Genomic DNA, 23,564 nt, shown 5'->3' on the forward strand with positions numbered 1-23,564 from the left:
ATCTTCAGTCTTGAGGACCACAGACACACACATACATGGTGGAGGTCTTTATAGGGAGAGATGCCAGCTGTCATGCCAACCCAATGCCCACGTGTCATGGTGTGGAGGTTGGTAGGTTGGAGCACACAGTAGTTACCAAGCAACCGTTTAACCACAGTGTCAACCATGTGTTTAAGACTGGAGGAAGGAAGAGGACGACTGCGTCCCAAATGGCACCCTATTCCCTGTGGTGTGCACTACCTTTGACCAGTGCCCATATACTGTAGTGCAATATATAGGGAATAGGGTGTGATTTTGGATGCAGCCAGGGAGTCATGAAGTTTCTGGTGTGAGATCCCTAATACTGCTAAGATGAGGATTTATGTATGTAAATGGTAAAGTATTTTATCTGTAATGTATTTTTTTGTTGTGTGTCAGACCCCAGTAAGACCAGCTGTCGCCATGGGGATCCTAATCAATCACCTCGGAGAGAAAAGGAGAGGGAATAGGAGGAGGAGGAGGTGATGGGGGACGGGAAGAGGAAGACTGGGAGGGGAGGGAATAGGAGGAGGGAAAGAGAAAGCAATGGAAAGGAGAGGAAGTTGAAACGGACTCAAGTTGCTCTGCCAGTCTATATCCTCTGTGATGCTTCTCCAGTTAATGTAATGACCAGGGTCGTATTCATTAGTGCATAACGTTTTGCAACGGAAATCAACGATGTAGATTCCTCATTGGACAAGTTCAGTTTGCGCCTCGCTGTTTCGGTCTGTTTTCTTCCGTTTTGGCGCTGAATGAATATGAATCAGATGTGTTGCTTGTTTAATATACAGTAGGCCTGATGTGTATTCTTAGCCTCTGGCGGTTGTTTGTTTGAATATGGCCTAAATAAGCCTTTTCTGACTACAGCATTACAGCTATAGTTAGACACTGACTAAACTTAAACACACTCATCTCAGCATGCCGCAGCTAAAATAAGCAGCATATTGAGTGCATGCCCTAATTGGTTGAGTAGAAGCGGACAGATCCCAGTGTGTGTGTGTCTGAGGTTGGAAACGGCAGTAAAGCCTCTATGTTCCCTAGGTCATGATGGAGGTCATGGCTCTATATCCACACTGCTCTTTTTGAATGAATGAAAGGTTTCTCATGGTTTATTATGAGGAGTTTAAATGTACATTATATAGCTAATGATAGTATTAATCACCAAATGCTATTCACTCAATTGACCATGTACCAAAAGAGGCCTATCGTTTGGAAATCTGATGTTTATTGTTCTCTACCATTGCCAAGTGTCAGGTGCAGTACTTATTAGGTACAACAACCATCCCAAATGGCACCCTATTCCCAAAACATAGTGCACTACTTTTAACCAGAGCTCTATGTGCACTGGTCACAATATATCTACCTGTATTATGAGGTTCACTGGTGTTAAAACAGACTGATGACAGCAACTATAGAATGTATCGTAATAAAACATAAACAATACAAAACTAGCGTTGCAAAAACAAACAAAAAATCTGGTAACTTTTCCAAAATTCCCAGTTGTACGATTCCTATATTTCCCAGATTTCCTGCTTATTACTTCCTGATTCCAGGAATCTTCCAACCGGGGTTGCTGGAAAACCTGGGACTCGTGGGAAAGTTACCAGAATTTTGCAACCTTATGAAAAATACAACTACAAAAGGGACAAAACGTTTTAAGTCAAAAGTACATAATATTAAAGTATAAATTACAAACCTACAGGATGATACTCTATAGAGGTCATATAAAACTACATTTGCAATACATTACAATATATTTTTTTAAAGGCTAAACGTTAGCACCATGAAAAATACTTGTCAATGTAATTTCCATATAACAAAAAACACACCTTTTTTTTTTTTACAGCGAATACTGCATTTGTATTGCATAAATACTGCATTTGTGAAGTAGATATATGAAAGCACATGAAGGACAGTTTTTAAAGAAAGTAGGTGATCTGATTTGATGATGGATGGACAACAGGCAAGAAAGAGGAGGAGAAAATCTACCAAGGCCCGGTTTCCCAAAAACATCTCAAGGATCCTATGGTTCTAAGATAAACTTAGCCTCAAGATGCTTTTGGGAAACTGGGCCCTGATCAATTACTAAGGCTGTGGCCAGACAGGAAGTTTGTGTGAGAAAACTATGGCTTGAGCCAATGGTTTTTCAATAGAAGGCATCCGTTGATGGAAAATGGACAACCGAGATGATCGTCTTTCGAAAGAAAACACACAAGATCACGGCCTTTGTGCGTATGAAACTCCTCCAAAAATAGTTGACTTGAGTTGAACTTTTGACAGACAAAAACAGACAATAATAAATGCGAATCCAATTTCATACGTTTCCATGCGTCTGTTATACTATCTTATAAGATCATGACTGAGATTGAGAAGACAATAGACAACTTAAAGGTAGACTCAGCTATTTAACATACACTTACACAGATAGAAACATAATTCAAAATGTCTGCAAGCAGGAAGACACCCTTGTTGTTTACAAGGCCCTACTTCATAAACTTTCGTCTTATCTAACTTTGCTGTTGAAGTATAGACACCTGAGTTACCTAACCCATTCACAGGCTTGGTTAACTCTTGAGGTTCCTCGGATCTCCGGCGAGCTAGGTAAATATGCTTTTTGTTTTTAATGCACCTTATTGCTGGAACAAAATTCAAAATACATTTCATCTTGATGTTCCGGTGCCGTTCGAGCAATTTAAAATATTGATTGGGGTTTTATTTGTGGATGAATGTAACTGTTTTTATGGCTGATTTGTGATGTTTTATTTGTGCTTCCCATGACTGTGTTCTTGTATTCTAATGTGTATATACATATTTTGTGTTTAATGTGTATATCATACAGGGCGCATTGGTAAAGAGCCTTAGGTCCTCATTTTTTGTATGAAAATGTATGACAATGCCATCTTACTGAGTGTACCTTTAAACAAGGTAGCTTTGCCCCATTATCACTAAATAGGTACAACCATCTTATACAATATACACAGTTTGTGATTTGCTAAACATATATGTAATACTCATGTACCTTAGTGTAACCTTCCTACATATTACAGGAGGCTGGTGAGGGGAGGACAGCTCATAATAGTGGCTGGAATGGAGTGAATGGAATGGTATTAAACATATGGAAACCACGTGTTTGGTGTGTTCGATTCGATTCCATTTAATTCCGTTGCAGCCATTACTATCAGCCCATCCTCCCCAATTAAGATGCCACCAGCCTCCTGTGCTACATAACCATAGTATGTCTGAATCTTAGGGAACTATCTTGTTGTTTTTCCGTCATTTCAAATCTGTAAATAACTCCATGTTGCGCATAATTTTTTGTTTCAAGACAAGCATCTCTACTTTAATCTAAATCCTGTTACCATGGTGACACCTGACACGTGACAGCTTGATACGGTTCGATTCCAACTGAAAAACGTGTCACAACTACCCAAAAGTCCTGGATACGTCTCTGTCTATACTCTCTCTCTCTCTCTCAGAGACATGGTTAGCGATGGTGAAGGTGCGATGATTGCTTGATGTTCAGGTGATTCTTTCTTTGACCTTTTCAGAAACAATTCCCCCCTCCCCTCTTCCTTCCTCCCCCCTCCCTCCCACAGTCCATTCCAACCCTGGCTTCCTGGTTCTCCTCCGGCTCCTCTCCCCTTATTGGGTAAGTTGAGATGAGCTGTGGTTCCAAAGCTCTGCCCTGAGAACTCCCATTGGTTGATTGGTTGTTCTGAAGTCTCTCATTCGTTGTTCTGTTGGATGGAGATCTCCCATTGGTTCTTCTGTTGTTCCGTTGGTTAGAGGAAGTTGTTGGTGATCTGACGCTGGTGCTCAAACAGATCCTCCACCTCTGGACTGTATGCATCACCTGAGAGGGAGGGAGGGAGGGAGGGAGGGAAGGAGGGAGGGAAGGAGGGAGGGAAGGAGGAAGGAAGGGAGAGGGAGTGGGGGGAGGGAGGGAGAGAGAGAGCGGGAGAGTGACAAATATTACAATAACATTTTTGTGTGGATATGAAGTAGAAATTGATTGAGAGGAGTAATGGAGTGAAGGAGGGATGGAACTCCTGTGGTTGGTCAGTGTGGGTAGAGCAGCCCCCCCCCCTCTCCTGTGGTTGGTCAGTGTGGGTAGAGCAGCCCCCCCCTCTCCTGTGGTTGGTCAGTGTGGGTAGAGCAGCCCCCCCCCCCTCCTGTGGTTGGTCAGTGTGGGTAGAGCAGCCCCCCCTTTCCTGTGGTTGGTCAGTGTGGGTAGAGCAGCCCCCGCCCTCTCCTGTGGTTGGTCAGTGTGGGTAGAGCAGCCCCCCCTCCTGTGGTTGGTCAGTGTGGGTAAAGCAGCCCCCCCTCTCCTGTGGTTGGTCAGTGTGGGTAAAGCAGCCCCCCACCCCTCACCTGCATGGCAGCCGAACATGAAGACCCGTCCTCCATCGTACTTGCAGCGACAACGCATCACGTTGTTCTGGAAGTCTGACTCAGCCATGTCCAACGAGGGGTTCACTTCAACCTGCAGGGAGGGACAGAGGACAAAGGAAGGGTGGGAGGGAGGTGTGTGTCAGATGTTTGTGTGTGTGTGTGTGTGTCAGGTGTGTGTGTGTGGTAGGTGTGTGTGTGTGTCAGGTGTGTGTGTGTCAGGTGTGTGTGTGTGGCAGGTGTGTGTGTGTGGCATAACGTGGGCGGTTACCGCTTGAGCTATAAGAGGAGGATGAAGTTGCCCCTAGATACTGGTCCAAGTTCAGCTTGACTTTTCTCCCTAATGGTTTCGGTTTAGAGTTGGTAAACTGATCCTAGATCTGTGCCTAAGGGAACTTCTATACGGAGTGGGTCTGTGGGACAGGGAGTAGGATGATGTTGTTCCTACACTGATCTAAGATCACTGATCCTAGATCAGTGCCTAAAAGGGCAACGTCGATACCCAGGAGACGATGACAACTATGTTTGGTTGAGCTAAAACTATCAGCCTATCATTAAGATGTAGTCATGGTAGGTTGGTTGGCATTGTTTTTCCATTCACTCTGTTTCCCAAACATAAAAACATGCATGTGACTTTTCCAGCCTCATGAAAGACAAAACCGACAGCATAATTCCATAAAGCTGCACTCTTTCATTTTCTACACTCCATCTTTCCATAAAAAATAAACAAATGACAATAAATCATAAAAGTATTCATAATTATGAAACATGTTCATTTAGTTTTCTGGTTAATTTGTTTCAAGCACTTTATATTTTCTCTTGGCAAGTTTAGAAGGCCTATAAGCACATATTTTATATGGCCTGTTTAAAACAGTAGCATATTAACTTGGCTATATGCCCTGTGTAAAACAGAATCATATTAAGTTGGCTATATGCCCTGTTTAAAACAGAATCATATTAACTTGGCTATATGCCCTGTGTAAAACAGAATCATATTAACTTGGCTATATGCCCTGTGTAAAACAGAATCATATTAACTTGGCTATATGCCCTGTGTAAAACAGTACCATATTAACTTGGCTATATGCCCTGTGTAAAACAGTACCATATTAACTTGGCTATATGCCCTGTGTAAAACAGTAGCATATTAACTTGGCTATATGCCCTGTTTAAAACAGTAGCATATTAACTTGGCTATATGCCCTGTGTAAAACAGAACCATATTAACTTGGCTATATGCCCTGTTTAAAACAGTACCATATTAACTTGGCTATATGCCCTGTGTAAAACAGTAGCATATTAACTTGGCTATATGCCCTGTGTAAAACAGTAGCATATTAACTTGGCTATATGCCCTGTTTAAAACAGAATCATATTAACTTGGCTATATGCCCTGTTTAAAACAGAATCATATTAACTTGGCTATGTGGCCTGTTTAAAACAGTAGCATATTAACTTGGCTATATGCCCTGTTTAAAACAGAATCATATTAACTTGGCTATATGGCCTGTTTAAAACAGTAGCATATTAACTTGGCTATATGCCCTGTTTAAAACAGTAGCATATTAACTTAGCTATATGCCCTGTTTAAAACAGAATCATATTAACTTGGCTATATGCCCTGTGTAAAACAGTACCATATTAACTTGGCTATATGCCCTGTTTAAAACAGTACCATATTAACTTGGCTATATGCCCTGTGTAAAACAGTACCATATTAACTTGGCTATATGCCCTGTGTAAAACAGTACCATATTAACTTGGCTATATGCCCTGTTTAAAACAGAATCATATTAACTTGGCTATATGCCCTGTGTAAAACAGTACCATATTAACTTGGCTATATGCCCTGTGTAAAACAGTACCATATTAACTTGGCTATATGCCCTGTTTAAAACAGTACCATATTAACTTGGCTATATGCCCTGTTTAAAACAGAATCATATTAACTTGGCTATATGCCCTGTTTAAAACAGTAGCATATTAACTTGGCTATATGCCCTGTTTAAAACAGTAGCATATTAACTTGGCTATATGCCCTGTTTAAAACAGTAGCATATTAACTTGGCTATATGCCCTGTTTAAAACAGTAGCATATTAACTTGGCTATATGCTCTGTGTAAAACAGAATCATATTAACTTGGCCACAATACAAGCTCTTTTACAAGCCTTCATGCAGTAATGTTAGATAGGTTATGAAAGTTCCTGATAATATCATTGTGTTCTTCGCTGTTCCTAAGTGTGTGTGTGCCAGAGGCCAGCAGTGTTGGGTGACTGATTCCTAAATGACAGTGCAGTCAGAGACTATGACAGTGGGGTGGATGTCAATCAGAGACCGTGACAGTGGGGTGGATGTTAGTCAGAGACCGTGACAGTGAGGTGGATGTTAGTCAGAGACCGTGACAGTGGGGTGGATGTTAGTCAGAGACCGTGACAGTGGGGTGGATGTTAGTCAGAGACCGTGACAGTGGGGTGGATGTCAGTCAGAGACTGTGACAGTGGGGTGGATGTCAGTCAGAGACTGTGACAGTGGGGTTGATGTCAATCAGAGACCGTGACAGTGGGGTGGATGTTAGTCAGAGACCGTGACAGTGGGGTGGATGTCAGTCAGAGACCGTGACAGTGGGGTGGATGTCAGTCAGAGACCGTGACAGTGGGGTGGATGTCAGTCAGAGACTATGACAGTGGGGTGGATGTCAGTCAGAGACTATGACAGTGGGGTGGATGTTAGTCAGAGACCGTGACAGTGGGGTGGATGTCAGTCAGAGACTGTGACAGTGGGGTGGATGTCAGTCAGAGACTGTGACAGTGGGGTGGATGTTAGTCAGAGACCGTGACAGTGGGGTGGATGTCAGTCAGAGACTGTGACAGTGGGGTGGATGTTAGTCAGAGACTATGACAGTGCAGTCAGAGACCGTGACAGTGGGGTGGATGTCAATCAGAGACCGTGACAGTGGGGTGGATGTCAGTCAGAGACTGTGACAGTGGGGTGGATGTCAATCAGAGACTGTGACAGTGGGGTGGATGTGCCTAAACATGGCCCCCGTCACCCCACAACTGAGTTAGCATAAAACACACAAACGCACGCAGATACACAGGCATGCATGCACACGCACACACACACACACCACACACACACATACATACACGTTTGCTTGCACACATAGACACTCAGATACACACACACACACGTATGCACACACACACACACACACACACACACACACACACACACACACACACACACACACACACACACACACACACACACACACACACACACACACACACACACACACACACACAGAGACATACAGACACACTCCCTCGCTCACACACACTTTATTGTCAACTTAACTACTGTTGAATGAGGGTTTCCTTGGCAACCACATAACGATGCGGCAGACTGGGGCAACAGTAGTCTCGCCGGCCGCCGTTTGATCTCCCAACTTTATGACATGACGAGTGTGTCAGATGATATTCCCAGAAGGCTGAGTGTTCCAGCCCGACCAGCGCAGAGAGACCACATACAGACAGGCCCCTGTTGGAGTGATGGACTGGAGGACCACTCCCTCCTGTCTAAACAAATCTCTTTCATCTCTCTGCTATAAACTGATGAGAAATGATGTGATGTGTGGTGGGGCCGGGGCGTGTGGTGAACATTGTGGTGGTTTATTCACACAGAGGACCCAATCAGACAGTCGTTATGTTAGGGGTTGAAATAGAACAGCGGGAGGGATGCAGGGTGACGTGATTTAGGCTTTGTGATGTCACACCAGGAACAACGTTCTTTGAGCCATCTGATGACCAACTAGAAAAGCAGAGATGAGATAAAGATGGATAGAATGAAATCTGCTGCTGTGTCCTTCTCTATCCCTTCTACAAGTTGTTTCTCTCTCTCTCTCTCTCTCTCTCTCTCTCTCTCTCTCTGTCTCTCTCTCTTTCTCGCTCTTCTCTCTCTCTACCTCCATTCCAGAGTAAGGATACCCAGGGGTGAGGGGTGAGGGTGTGCCTGGTGGGTGAGACTCTCTGTCTCTCATCAGTGGTAATGTGCTGACAACGTCACAGTTTCCCTGTCACTGAGCCAAGCCTTTCTCTGAACAGTTCTACTAATGACAGGTTATCACTCCCCTTAATCACAGGTTCAATACATCCTTCTATTTTAAACCCACACTTTCACTCAAACTACCTCCAAACACGTGAACCAGCTGGACCGACACGTGCAGACGGAGCCAAGACCCATTTACGCTCCAATTCTAGTCTGTATCACAGCTTTTCATCTCTTCCTCCTGGTCTCCACGGTTACTGGAGCCAACACTTAGTCGTTCCTCTTCCAGAAACTAAAACACAGAGCTACATTTGCTTTCTTTTCTTAAAAGTATTCCATGCAATAGTTAAGAGGCCGTTGATCCATTGATAAAGCTTGCGTGTGTGTGTGTGTGTGTGTGTGTGTGTGTGTGTGTGTGTGTGTGTGTGTGTGTGTGTGTGTGTGTGTGTGTGTGTGTGTGTGTGTGTGTGTGTGTGTGTGTGTGTGTGTGTGTGTGTGTGTGTGTGTGTGTGTGTGTGTGTTCTAACCTGAAAGATGTACTCCCCGGGGCTGATGTCGGTGATGTCGATCCACTGACAGTCGATGTCATGGCGATACGTATCCCAGCAACCTACCTGGATACCCTGCTCTCCCATGTTGTAGCACGCGTAGCGCTTCTGGATACCTGCATGTTGCCATGGAAACACAGTAAGTGTAGGTGACGGTGACTAATCAAGTTGAAGATCAAGTTCAAGTTAAAGATTTGGATAAGCTCCAATTGAAGTCTATTGTCATGTGAGAGATCTATTTACAGGTGAGAGATCTATTGACAGGTGAGAGATCTAAGGACAGGTGAGAGATCTAAGGACAGGTGAGAGATCTATTGACAGGTGAGAGATCTAAGGACAGGTGAGAGATCTAGTGACAGGTGAGAGATCTAGCGACAGGTGAGAGATCTAGCGACAGGTGAGAGATCTAGTGACAGGTGAGAGATCTAGTGACAGGTGATAGAGCTCGTGACAGGTGAGAGATCTATTGACAGGTGAGAGATCTAAGGACAGGTAAGAGATCTATTGACAGGGGAGAGATCTAGCGACAGGTGAGAGATCTAAGGACAGGTGAGAGATCTTGTGACAGGTGAGAGATCTATTGACAGGTGAGAGATCTAGTGACAGGGGAGAGATCGATTGACAGGTGAGAGATCTCGTGACAGGTGAGAGATCTTGTGACAGGTGAGAGATCTAGTGATAGCTGAGAGATCTAGTGATAGGTGAGAGATCTAGTAATAGGTGAGTTGATAGGTGTGAAAGTGCATGAGGGGACTTGTGGACTGTTTAGGGTTAGGCTAGGGGAAAGCCAGGGACCGGTCAAATTAGGCCAGGTAAGATAAGTGACACAGGTGACGTACCATCGGGGCACTAGGTAAGGTGACATACCATTGGGAGAGTAGATAAGGTGACGTACCGTCGGGGCAGTAGGTAAGGTGACGTACCATCAGGACAGTAGGTAAGGTGACATACCATCGGGGCACTAGGTAAGGTGACATACCATCGGGGCACTAGGTAAGGTGACGTACCATCAGGACAGTAGATAAGGTGACGTACCGTCGGGGCAGTAGGTAAGGTGACGTACCGTCGGGGCAGTAGGTAAGGTGACGTACCATCGGGGCAGTAGGTAAGGTGACGTACCATCGGGACACTAGGTAAGGTGACGTACCATCAGGACAGTAGGTAAGGTGACATACCATCGGGGCAGTAGGTAAGGTGACGTACCATCGGGGCAGTAGGTAAGGTGACGTACCATCAGGACAGTAGATAAGGTGACGTACCGTCGGGGCAGTAGGTAAGGTGACGTACCATCGGGGCAGTAGGTAAGGTGACGTACCATCGGGGCACTAGGTAAGGTGACGTACCATCGGGACAGTAGGTAAGGTGACGTACCATCGGGACAGTAGGTAAGGTGACGTACCATCGGGACAGTAGGTAAGGTGACGTACCATCGGGACAGTAGGTAAGGTGACGTACCATCGGGACACTAGGTAAGGTGACGTACCATCGGGGCACTAGGTAAGGTGACGTACCATCGGGACACTAGGTAAGGTGACGTACCATCGGGACACTAGGTAAGGTGACATAGCATCGGGACAGTAGGTAAGGTGACGTACCATCAGGACAGTAGATAAGGTGACGTACCATCAGGACAGTAGATAAGGTGACGTACCATCAGGACAGTAGGTAAGGTGACGTACCATCGGGGCAGTAGGTAAGGTGACGTACCATCAGGACAGTAGATAAGGTGACGTACCATCGGGACAGTAGGTAAGGTGACGTACCATCAGGACAGTAGGTAAGGTGACGTACCATCGGGACACTAGGTAAGGTGATGTACCATCGGGACAGTGGGTAAGGTGACATACCATCGGGACAGTAGATAAGCTGACATACCATCGGGACAGTAGGTAAGGTGACATACCATCGGGACAGTAGGTAAGGTGACATACCATCGGGACAGTAGATAAGGTGACGTACCATCGGGGCAGTAGGTGTCCTCCAGACAGAAGCTGGCTTTGTGACCCTCAGCGATCTTAGTTCCATTCAAGGTCAGAAGGTCATAATGGGTGAACACCTCAATGCTGTGGTAGTGCCTGTGAGGAAGAGGAGAGGAGGAGGAGGAAGAAGAAGAAAAACAGAGGTTATCAATGCTATTCAACATGAAGAGATTGGAGAACAGTTAACAGACACAATAACAATAGCACTGAAAGCTTGTTTGCTTGTCTGTTGTGTGAGGAAGAGTAGGAGGATGATGATATGTTTTTCTACTGTTGTTGTTTGTCTGGTGTGTGACTTACAGTAAAGCAATACATATATCAAATGAAATCTTGCCTACGTTCATTTGATATATAACACTGACAGACGGAGATTTTTTTTTTAAACACAGCTTTTTTTGTTGTGTAGCCGTGGCGATGAATATATATATAGACTACAATAGAAAAGAATATGAGACAATTAGAGATCTGTTTGGAACCGTTTGCTCTTTATCACAACCTCACGCTCCCAGAATAGAACCGAAGACTAAGACGCTGTGTTCGTCAGTTGGATTGGACCCTGCATGGTACTGCTGTGGTCAGGAGAGTGACCAGGTTGTTCTCACTCTGTCGACCGCAGCACAGCCACAACCACAGCAGTAAAGAACCATTCCACTTGGAAAGGTCACAGTCAAGACTGTTGACACGGTTGCTTCAAGAGGAAGGAGAACCAGGTCAAGAATAACTGTTCTTTGTTTAGTTGAAAATGCCTATACCACAACCCCTTATCCTTATCTCCTAAAACCACAACTACCACAACCCACCACTCTTGTCTCTTAAAACTAAAACAACCCATGTCTCTTAAAACTACAATGACCACAACTCCCTCTTCAGTACCTGTGACTGGTGTCAGGTCCAGGACTCTGGCAGCTTTAGTTCTGAATTCAGCCCATGTTCATGATCCCAGACAAGAACTACCACAATCCAATCCCCCTACACTTGTATCTTAAAACTACAACCACCACAATCCAATCCCCCTACACTTGTATCTTAAAACTACAACCACCACAATCCAACCCCCCTACACTTGTATCTTAAAACTACAACCACCACAATCCAACCCCCCTACACTTGTATCTTACAACTACAACCACCACAATCCAACCCCCCTACACTTGTATCTTAAAACTACAACCACCACAATCCAACCCCCCTACACTTGTATCTTAAAACTACAACCACCACAATCCAACCCCCCTACACTTGTATCTTAAAACTACAACTACCACAATCAACCCTCCTACACTTGTCTCTTAAAACTACAACTACCACAATCCAACTCTCCTACACTTGTCAAAACACAACTACCACAACAAATCTCTCTTAAAACTACAACTACCACAACCAATCTCTCTTAAAACTACAACTACCACAACCCACAACCCATGTCTCTTAAAACTACAACTACCACAACCAACAACCCATCTCTCAAAACTTCAACTACCACAACCAATCTCTCTTAAAACTACAACTACCACAACCAACAACCCATCTCTCTTAAAACTTCAACTACCACAACCAACAACCCATCTCTCTTAAAACTACAACTACCACAACCAACAACCCATCTCTCTTAAAACTACAACTACCACAACCAACAACCCATCTCTCTTAAAATTACAACTACCACAACCCACTACCCTTGTCTATTAAAACTCCCACAACCCCCCTTTCTGAGTACCTGTGACACTGGTGCCAGGTCCAGGACTCCCTGGTCGCTCTAGGTCTGAAGTCGGCCCGGCCCAAGTTCATGATGCGTGAGGAGAATCGTAGCAGGCGTCTGTGTCCGTAAGGCCAGCTCATCCGGGCAGCAGAGGATGATAGACAGTTCTCCTCATTGGCACAGGTCAGGAGGTGCAAGGGGCGGTCCTCCAGGTAGGCTGTCTCCTGGACCAACTGGGCATCTAATACCAGGTCAGGGGCCGCTGTTGGGGGATCAGAGGTTAGAGGTTAGGGGTAAGAGGTTAAGGGTTGAAAGGTCAGCATGTGGAAGGGTCTATGTGAGTGTTGTTGAGGATGTGTGTGTGCTTGCGTGATCGTGCGTAGGTGTTTGTGTGTGTGTGTGTGTGTGTGTGTGCTGGTTGTAAGAACTCACTCTCAACACAGGTGACCCCAGCCGCCTTGCCCTCTCCTCCCCTGGGGCAGTAGACCTGTGTGTTCCTACGACACTGCTGTATGGACATCTCTGTACCGATGCAGTGGGTTCCAGTCAGAACCACCTCTGCTGCCTCCGGAGCTCCGGGCCAGTACCACGTCTCCTGTAGGACACACACACACACACACACACACACACACACACACACACACACACACACACACACACACACACACACACACACACACACACACACACACACACACACACACACAGAGAGAACCATGAGGGCTGGAACTGAGTCAGTTGGTCACAGGACCAGTGCCAAACCCAAATCTTTTTCAGATAATGACTGGCTCTCATTACCATTATACATAATAGTTTCATTAACGGACATTATCACATTTCTCCACTCTCTCTCTCTTTTTCTCCCTATGGGCTTTTAACACACACACACACACACACACACACACACACACACACACACACACACACACACACACACACACACACACACACACACACACACACACACACACACACACACACACACACACAGACACCCTGAGTGAGTGAGTGAGTGAGTGAGTGAGTGAGTGAGTGAGTGAGTGAGTGAGTGAGTGAGTGAGTGAGTGAGTGAGACAGAGAGAGAGAGAGAGAGAGAGAGAGAGAGAAAAGGAGAGGGAGGGAGAGAGAGATAGAGAGAGGAAGAGAGAGAGATAGAGAGAGAGGGAGAGAGGAATAGAGAGGGAGAGATTAAGGTTGACCTAATAGGTGGTAGGATTATATTACAAAGCAGCATCGCCGAGAGAGACAGAGACAGAGACAGAGAGAGAGAGAGAGAGACGAGAAGAGACAGAGACAGAGACAGAGACAGAGACAGAGACAGAGAGACAGAGACCAAAAGGCCAGGAGGGAAATCCTATCACAATAGTGTCCCCTCTACAAACTGATCAATTGTGTGTGCACCACAGGAGGCTGGTGAGTGGAGGACGGCTCATAATAGTGGCAGGAAGGAAGCAAATGGAATGGCATCAAACACCAGGAAACCATGTTTGATGTATTTGACCATTCCACTGATTCCCATCCTCCCCAATTAAGGTGCCACCAACCTCCTGTGTGTATGTGTGTGTGTGTGCACGTTTGTACATTTGCGTGCCTCCATGTTCATTTTGTTCATCACCTGGTGTGCTCTGTTTGCAAAGCCGTAGCCCAGCTGTCTGCACACCACCATGGCCTCGTTGATGCCCCAGTTCTCACTGCAGACGGCCCCCCAGCGCTGCACTCCTCCCACCTCCATCAGCACCTCCACACGCCCCTCTGCAGGCTCCCTGCCCCCCGCCAACCGCACCTGGCACAGACGGGTTAGAGACACTTCATAGACACTTCATAGACACTTCATAGACACTTCATAGACACTATAAATTCCTATTACCACTTTGTAAACACTAATGAATACATTTTGTGATTGTGTGAGTAAGCTGGTGTGGGGTATGGGTAAGCGTGTGTGTGTGTGTGTGTGTGTGTGTGTGTGTGTGTGTGTGTGTGTGTGTGTGTGTGTGTGTGTGTGTGTGTGTGTGTATCTCTGTCTCAGTGTGTGTTTCACAGTGTGTATCTCTGTCTCAGTGTGTGTGTGTGTGTGTGTGTGTGTATCTCTGTCTCAGTGTGTGTTTCACCGTGTATATCTCTGTCTCAGTGTGTGTTTCACAGTGTGTATCTCTGTCTCAGTGTGTGTGTGTGTGTGTGTGTGTGTGTGTGTGTGTGTGTGTGTGTGTGTGTGTGTGTGTGTGTGTGTGTGTGTGTGTGTGTGTGTGTGTGTATCTCTGCCTCAGTTTGTGTTTCACCGTGTATATCTCTGTCTCAGTGTGTGTGTGTGTGTGTGTGTGTGTGTGTGTGTGTGTGTGTGTGTGTGTGTGTGTGTGTGTGTGTGTGTGTGTGTGTGATGTGTGTATCTCTGCCTCAGTTTGTGTTTCACCGTGTATATCTCTGTCTCAGTGTGTGTGTGTGTGTGTGTGTGTGTGTGTGTGTGTGTGTGTGTGTGTGTGTGTGTGTGTGTGTGTGTGTGTGTGTGTGTGTGTGTGTGTGTATCTCTGTCTCAGTGTGTGTGTGTGTGTGTGTGTGTGTGTGTATCTCTGTCTCAGTGTGTATCTCTGTCTCAGTGTGTATCTCTGTCTCAGTGTGTATCTCTGTCTCAGTGTGTGTGTGTATCTCTGTCTCAGTGTATCTCTGTCTCAGTGTGTGTGTGTGTGTATCTCTGTCTCAGTGTGTATCTCTGTCTCCGTGTGTATCTCTGTCTCAGTGTGTGTGTGTGTGTGTGTGTATCTCTGTCTCAGTGTGTATCTCTGTCTCAGTGTGTATCTCTGTCTCAGTGTGTGTGTGCGTGTATCTCTGTCTCAGTGTGTATCTCTGTCTCAGTGTGTATCTCTGTCTCAGTCTGTGTGTGTGTGTGTATCTCTGTCTCAGTGTGTATCTCTGTCTCAGTGTGTATCTCTGTCTCAGTGTGTGTGTGTGTATCTCTGTCTCAGTGTGTATCTCTGTCTCAGTGTGTATCTCTGTCTCAGTGTGTATCTCTGTCTCAGTGTGTATCTCTGTCTCAGTGTGTGTGTGTGTGTGTGTGTGTGTGTGTGTATCTCTGTCTCAGTGTGTATCTCTGTCTCAGTGTGTATCTCTGTCTCAGTGTGTGTGTGTGTGTGTGTATCTCTGTCTCAGTGTATCTCTGTCTCAGTGTGTATCTCTGTCTCAGTGTGTATCTCTGTCTCAGTGTGTATCTCTGTCTCAGTGTGTATCTCTGTCTCAGTGTGTGTGTGTGTGTGTATCTCTGTCTCAGTGTGTATCTCTGTCTCAGTGTGTATCTCTGTCTCAGTGTGTGTGTGTGTGTGTATCTCTGTCTCAGTGTGTATCTCTGTCTCAGTGTGTATCTCTGTCTCAGTGTGTATCTCTGTCTCAGTCTGTATCTCTGTCTCAGTGTGTATCTCTGTCTCAGTGTGTGTGTGTGTGTGTGTATCTCTGTCTCAGTGTATCTCTGTCTCAGTGTGTATCTCTGTCTCAGTGTGTATCTCTGTCTCAGTGTGTATCTCTGTCTCAGTGTGTATCTCTGTCTCAGTGTGTGTGTGTGTGTGTATCTCTGTCTCAGTGTGTATCTCTGTCTCAGTGTGTATCTCTGTCTCAGTGTGTATCTCTGTCTCAGTGTGTGTGTGTGTGTGTATCTCTGTCTCAGTGTGTATCTCTGTCTCAGTGTGTATCTCTGTCTCAGTGTGTATCTCTGTCTCAGTCTGTATCTCTGTCTCAGTGTGTATCTCTGTCTCAGTGTGTGTGTGTGTGTGTGTATCTCTGTCTCAGTGTGTATCTCTGTCTCAGTGTGTGTGTGTGTGTGTGTGTATCTCTGTCTCAGTGTGTATCTCTGTCTCAGTGTGTGTGTATCTCTGTCTCAGTGTGTATCTCTGTCTCAGTGTGTATCTCTGTCTCAGTGTGTATCTCTGGCTCAGTGTGTATCTCTGTCTCAGTGTGTATCTCTGTCTCAGTGTGTATCTCTGTCTCAGTGTGTATCTCTGTCTCAGTGTGTATCTCTGTCTCAGTGTGTATCTCTGTCTCAGTGTGTATCTCTGTCTCAGTGTGTATCTCTGTCTCAGTGTGTATCTCTGTCTCAGTGTGTATCTCTGTCTCAGTGTGTATCTCTGGCTCAGTGTGTATCTCTGTCTCAGTGTGTATCTCTGGCTCAGTGTGTATCTCTGTCTCAGTGTGTATCTCTGGCTCAGTGTGTATCTCTGTCTCAGTGTGTGTGTGTGTGTGTGTATCTCTGTCTCAGTGTGTATCTCTGTCTCAGTGTGTATCTCTGTCTCAGTGTGTGTGTGTGTGTGTATCTCTGTCTCAGTGTGTATCTCTGTCTCAGTGTGTATCTCTGTCTCAGTGTGTGTGTGTGTGTATCTCTGTCTCAGTGTGTATCTCTGTCTCAGTGTGTATCTCTGTCTCAGTGTGTATCTCTGTCTCAGTGTGTGTGTGTGTGTATCTCTGTCTCAGTGTGTATCTCTGTCTCAGTGTGTATCTCTGTCTCAGTGTGTGTGTGTGTGTGTGTATCTCTGTCTCAGTGTATCTCTGTCTCAGTGTGTATCTCTGTCTCAGTGTGTGTGTGTGTGTATCTCTGTCTCAGTGTGTATCTCTGTCTCAGTGTGTATCTCTGTCTCAGTGTGTATCTCTGTCTCAGTGTGTGTGTGTGTGTGTGTGTGTATCTCTGTCTCAGTGTGTATCTCTGTCTCAGTGTGTATCTCTGTCTCAGTGTGTATCTCTGTCTCAGTGTGTATCTCTGTCTCAGTGTGTGTGTGTGTGTGTATCTCTGTCTCAGTGTGTATCTCTGTCTCAGTGTGTATCTCTGTCTCAGTGTGTATCTCTGTCTCAGTGTGTGTGTGTGTGTGTGTATCTCTGTCTCAGTGTGTATCTCTGTCTCAGTGTGTGTGTGTGTGTGTGTGTGTGTGTGTATCTCTGTCTCAGTGTGTATCTCTGTCTCAGTGTGTATCTCTGGCTCAGTGTGTATCTCTGGCTCAGTGTGTATCTCTGTCTCAGTGTGTGTGTATCTCTGTCTCAGTGTGTGTGTATCTCTGTCTCAGTGTGTGTGTATCTCTGTCTCAGTGTGTATCTCTGTCTCAGTGTGTATCTCTGGCTCAGTGTGTATCTCTGTCTCAGTGTGTATCTCTGTCTCAGTGTGTATCTCTGTCTCAGTGTGTATCTCTGTCTCAGTGTGTATCTCTGTCTCAGTGTGTATCTCTGTCTCAGTGTATCTCTGGCTCAGTGTGTATCTCTGTCTCAGTGTGTATCTCTGTCTCAGTGTGTATCTCTGGCTCAGTGTGTATCTCTGTCTCAGTGTGTATCTCTGTCTCAGTGTGTATCTCTGTCTCAGTGTGTATCTCTGTCTCAGTGTGTGTGTATCTCTGTCTCAGTGTGTATCTCTGTCTCAGTGTGTATCTCTGTCTCAGTGTGTGTGTGTGTGTGTATCTCTGTCTCAGTGTGTATCTCTGTCTCAGTGTGTGTGTGTGTGTGTGTGTGTGTGTGTGTGTGTGTGTGTGTATCTCTGTCTCAGTGTGTATCTCTGTCTCAGTGTGTATCTCTGTCTCAGTGTGTATCTCTGGCTCAGTGTGTATCTCTGTCTCAGTGTGTATCTCTGGCTCAGTGTGTATCTCTGGCTCAGTGTGTATCTCTGGCTCAGTGTGTATCTCTGTCTCAGTGTGTATCTCTGTCTCAGTGTGTATCTCTGGCTCAGTGTGTATCTCTGTCTCAGTGTGTATCTCTGTCTCAGTGTGTGTGTATCTCTTTCTCAGTGTGTATCTCTGTCTCAGTGTGTATCTCTGTCTCAGTGTGTATCTCACCGTGGTCTCCAGCCCAGTGTTGGGGACGTTGCAGCGCACAGCCACGTCATTAGTGTGTTTTACACTATAGAGAGGAACCTCCCTGAAAGAACACTGCAGCAGAGACTTCTCTCTGCCTGTACACTGAACTGAGTTCATATGAATAGGTCCAGTACCTGGAGGGAGGGAGGGAGGGAGGGAGGGAGGGAGGGAGGGAGGGAGGGAGGGAGGGAGGGAGGGAGGGAGGGAGAAAAGGAGAAAAGGAGAGGGAGGGAGGGAGGGAGAGAGAGAGAGGAAGAGAGAGAGGGAGAGATTAAGGTTGACCTAACTAAGGTAGTAGGATTATATTACAAAGCAGCATCGCCAAGCTACAGATGTAGGATTTTAATTTGAGCCAGTTTGCTACAGCGGGAAAATAATCCTGCAACAACATGAAATGTGAATTATTATGTGGATTATAATTAATGGACATTTTTGTAGGAGTTGATACATTTTTCGTTCTAACCAGTCCAGACTAGGCCAGACAAGACCAGACTAGGCCAGACCAGACCAGACTAGGCCAGACCAGACCAGACTAGTCCAGATTAGTCCAGACTAGTCCAGATTAGTCCAGACCATGTGATGTGTCAGAGAGACATTGTGCAGTCAGACTCACTGACTGAATTATACACAGAAACAACAAAGCCACGTTTAGTAGCCTGCAAATAGGGCTCAGTGTGTGTGTGTGTGTGTGTGTGTGTGAGTGTCCTTATATTCACCCTACAACAGCAAACTCGAAACATACTTGCTTTGAGGTCCAGAAATAACTATAACCTCCCTGTCTAAATCTGACCCTGGTTTTTTAATAGATGTGACGGCAGCACCTCTTTTTAACAGTGGCCCTTAGTCCCCCTTAAGTACAACTAGTTACCACGTCTTCACAGCTACTACATTACAGACTGTTCTTTTCCCTGGAAAGACACGTTAGTGTAGCCATTCTAATGTAATGGGCCACATACTGTGTCCAGTAAGGGAAGATAGTAGGAGATGTGAGAGTTGTTATAGAGGAGGGAGAAAGGTGAGATGGGGGACTGTATCGCACGGACACACACACACACGCACGCACGCACGCACGCACGCGCGCACACACACACACACACACACACACACACACACACACACACACACACACACACACACACACACACACACACACACACACACACACACACACACACACACACACACACACACACACACACACACACACACACACACACACGCACACATGCACACACACACACACAGACGCGCACACACACACACACAAACGTACGCACGCACACACACGCGCACACACACAGACGCGCACACACACGCACACATACACACACAGACGTGCACACACACACATACGTGCGCACACACACACACACACACACACACACACACACACACACACACACACACACACACAGTAGCATGGGGCAGAATGGGTGGAAAGGCTGAGACAAGTGCACTTCCAAATGACACCCTAATCCCTATGTAGTGCACTACTTTAGACCAGAACCCTACGGGCCCTGACACCCTAATCCCTATGTAGTGCACTACTTTAGACCAGAACCCTATGGGCCCTGGCACCCTAATCCCTATGTAGTGCACTTCTTTAGACCAGAACCCTATGGGCCCTGGCACCCTAATCCTTATGTAGTGCACTACTTTAGACCAGAACCCTATGGGCCCTGACACCCTAATCCTTATGTAGTGCACTACTTTAGACCAGAACCCTATGGGCCCTGGCACCCTAATCCCTATGTAGTGCACTACTTTAGACCAGAACCCTACTTTAGACCAGAACCCCTACCCTATGGGGGGGGGGGGGCTGTGTGTGTGTGTGTGTGTGTGTGTGTGTGTGTGTGTGTGTGTGTGTGTGTGTGTGTGTGTGTGTGTGTGTGTGTGTGTGTGTGTGTGTGTGTGTGTGTGTGTGTGTGTGTGTGTGTGTGTGTGTGTGTGTGTGTACACTTAGCTAAACCATCATGGGTAGTGTTCCACTACAATAATCTCAACAAATTAGGGGACGCCATTTTGTAAATAATACTTCCAAGTCAGTTTATTTGTCCGGTTTAATATGGTCAGTTTCAATACATAGTTTGATTTATATGGGTCTTAGCAAGTGTGTGTGTGTGTGTGTGTGTGTGTGTGTGTTCCATGTCCATGTGTGTGTGTCCGTGTGTGTGGGGTGTGTGTGTGTGTGCGCGTGCGTCTGTGTGTGGTATGTGCGTGTGTGTGTGTGGTGTGTGTGCGTCCATGTGTGGTGTGTGTGTGTGTGTGTGTGTGCGCGTGCGTCTGTGTGTGGTATGTGCGTGTGTGTGTGTGGTGTGTGTGCGTCCATGTGTGGTGTGTGTGTGTGTGTGTCCATGTCCATGTGTGTGTGTCCGTGTGTGTGGTGTGTGTGTGTGTGTGTGCGCGTGCGTCTGTGTGTGGTATGTGCATGTGTGTGTGTGGTGTGTGTGCGTCCATGTGTGGTGTGTGTGTGTGTGTGTGTGTGTGCGCGTGCGTCTGTGTGTGGTATGTGCGTGTGTGTGTGTGGTGTGTGTGCGTCCATGTGTGGTGTGTGTGTGTGTGTGTGTGTGTGTGTGTGTGTAAGGGGAAACGGATGTTTAGTATAAAGCAGATCTAAGGTCAACGTTGCCTTCTCTCCCTGATGTTCAGGATTTGGGGAAGGAGGGGCTGATCCTAGATCTGTAGTTAACAGCAGCTTCTACCCAGGAGCAGTTTAGGAACGGACGTTAAGTCTGGCAAACAGTGTTTAGTCTCAAGGAGAGTCAGTGACCTAAACTGCTCTCAAACGCCTGGGTAGAATTATAAGTAACAACAGATTTAGGATCAGTTTACCCGGTTTGAAATCCCAACCTTGACGACTAGAGGACAAAAAATACAGCTGACCTTAGACCAATGTCAACGGGCAACTTCATCCAACTTCAAGATCTTTTACCTTGGCAGCCATTTTATGAATGACCAGTAATCCAGACAATGCTAAAATATGTCCCAAATGGTACCCTAGGTCCTGTTCCCTACATAGTGCACTGCACTTCTTCCCTATTCCCTGATCAGAGGTAGTGCACTAGTATACTGTAGTGAACAGAGTCCAAGACCAGGAAGTCCTATTCCCACTGAATGCGCTGTATATATCGTTTTTCACACTCTACCTCTTTGAAAATATACAATCCGCTGTCCTTTCCTGTCCCGACCATGTGACCATGTGACCATGTGACCATGTGTGTGTGACACCCCTACAACCCTTACCCTGTCCCAGCTGGGCCTTGTTGAGGGCCTCCTTGGCCGATCCGAACCCCAGCTCCCTGCACACCACGCTGGCTGCCTTCAGGTCCCACAGGTGGTCCGACACGGTCCCCCACTTCCCCTCTCTCAGTACCTCCACCCTGCCCTCCCCCAGCCTGGGGCCTGCTTTCAGACGCACCCCCAGCTAGAGGGGGAGAGAGGGGAGGGGGAGAGAAGTGAGAGAGGGGTAGGAGGGGGGAGAGAACGGTGAGGTAAAAGTGTGAGTCATAAGAATGGCTAAAGGATGATTTGTGAATAATAGCTGTACAGGTGAAGATAAGAGAGGTTTTCATTCAGAGGAAAGCCTGAACGCTGAGTCCTTTTCATTTCTAATAAATGTGAGAGACCCAACTACCAGAACAGGTTTCTTACTTGTCATCTCTCCACCCTCTCTTCCCTGTCCCCCTCTCTTCCCTGTCCCCCTCTCTTCCCTGTCCCCCTCTCTTCCCTGTCCCCCTCTCTTCCCTGTCCCCCTCTTTTCCCTGTCCCCCTCTTTTCCCTGTCCCCCTCTTTTCCCTGTCCCCCCTCTCTTCCCTGTCCCCCTCTCCTCCCTGTCCCCCTCTCTTCCCTGTCCCCCTCTCTTCCCTGTCCCCCTCTCTTCCCTGTCCCCCTCTCTTCCCTGTCCCCCTCTCCTCCCTGTCCCCCTCTCTTCCCTGTCCCCTCTCCTCCCTGTCCCCCTCTCTTTTCCCTGTCCCCCTCTCTTCCCTGTCCCCCTCTCTTCCCTGTCCCCCTCTCTTCCCTGTCCCCCTCTCTTCCCTGTCCCCCTCTCTTCCCTGTCCCCCTCTCCTCCCTGTCCCCCTCTCTTCCCTGTCCCCCTCTCTTCCCTGTCCCCCTCTCTTCCCTGTCCCCCTCTCCTCCCTGTCCCCCTCTCCTCCCTGTCCCCCTCTCTTCCCTGTCCCCCTCTCTTCCCTGTCCCCCTCTCTTCCCTGTCCCCCTCTTTTCCCTGTCCCCCTCTCTTCCCTGTCCCCCTCTCTTCCCTGTCCCCCCTTTCCTTCTCCTCTCTCCCACTCTCTACCCCTCTCCTTCTCCTCTTTCTCTCCCCTTCTCTCTCCTCTTCTCGCCCACTCTCCCTCCCTCTCTCCCTCCTTACCTGGACGGCGGGGGGAGTGGGGGGTCTCCCCGAGGAGAGGCGTGTGAACTGGTGTCCAGGTACACAGCGCACCACGGCGTGCATGCCCCCCTGACAGGTGACCTGGTTCCTGGGGAGGGAGAGCTGGGAGTGGCATTGGGAGAGGACAGGTTCCGTACCCAAACACTTGACCTGCTCTACCCAGTAACCCTTCTTACTGGACAGACCTGCTAGTCTGGAGGGGAGAGGGGGAGGAAGGAGAGAGAAGGGGAGGTGAGAGAGGGGGAGAGGAGGGGAGAGGAGGAGAGGGGAAGAAGGGAGAGAGAAGGGGAGGTGAGAGAGGGGGAGAGGAGGGGAGAGGAGGAGAGGGGAAGAAGGGAGAGAGAAGGGGAGGGGAGAGAGGGGGAGAGGAGGGGAAGGGAGAGAGAAGGGGGAGGGGGAGAGGAGTGGAGGGGAGAGAAGGGGAGGGGAGAGAAGGGAGAGAAATATTAATCATCATCACCATCATAACAAATGAAAGACAAACAGAGAACAAACAAAAAACAAACAAGCAGATATGTACCTTGTAGAGGGATCTGCCAACTTGGCGTCCCATAGTTTCCTGAAAGAAACAGAAGAGAATTACTACCAGCTCTCCTCTACAGTCAGAATACTGGTTAAATACCTCTACCAGCCCTCCTCTACAGACAGAATACTGGTTAAATACCTCTACCAGCCCTCCTCTA

General features: G+C 46.9%; 1 protein-coding gene across 1 annotated transcript in view; it reads right to left on the reverse strand.

The window, feature by feature from the left end:
* Positions 1 to 1,223: 1,223 nt before the first annotated feature.
* Positions 1,224 to 23,564, reverse strand: part of LOC106591784 (lysyl oxidase homolog 4) — a 40,835-nt gene continuing 18,494 nt past the window's right edge. The window contains exons 5-15 of the mRNA XM_045690858.1: positions 23,402 to 23,440; positions 22,861 to 23,074; positions 21,735 to 21,915; positions 18,471 to 18,625; positions 14,297 to 14,464; positions 13,114 to 13,276; positions 12,700 to 12,943; positions 10,963 to 11,078; positions 8,983 to 9,119; positions 4,390 to 4,501; positions 1,224 to 3,871 (exon numbers count right to left, since the gene is read on the reverse strand). Coding sequence (XP_045546814.1) covers positions 3,801 to 3,871; positions 4,390 to 4,501; positions 8,983 to 9,119; positions 10,963 to 11,078; positions 12,700 to 12,943; positions 13,114 to 13,276; positions 14,297 to 14,464; positions 18,471 to 18,625; positions 21,735 to 21,915; positions 22,861 to 23,074; positions 23,402 to 23,440 — 1,600 coding nt within the window. The 3' untranslated portion in view covers positions 1,224 to 3,800. The remainder of the gene's footprint in view (positions 3,872 to 4,389; positions 4,502 to 8,982; positions 9,120 to 10,962; positions 11,079 to 12,699; positions 12,944 to 13,113; positions 13,277 to 14,296; positions 14,465 to 18,470; positions 18,626 to 21,734; positions 21,916 to 22,860; positions 23,075 to 23,401; positions 23,441 to 23,564) is intronic.

Source organism: Salmo salar, chromosome ssa12, assembly GCF_905237065.1.
Source record: "Salmo salar chromosome ssa12, Ssal_v3.1, whole genome shotgun sequence".
Lineage (NCBI taxonomy): Eukaryota > Metazoa > Chordata > Actinopteri > Salmoniformes > Salmonidae > Salmo > Salmo salar.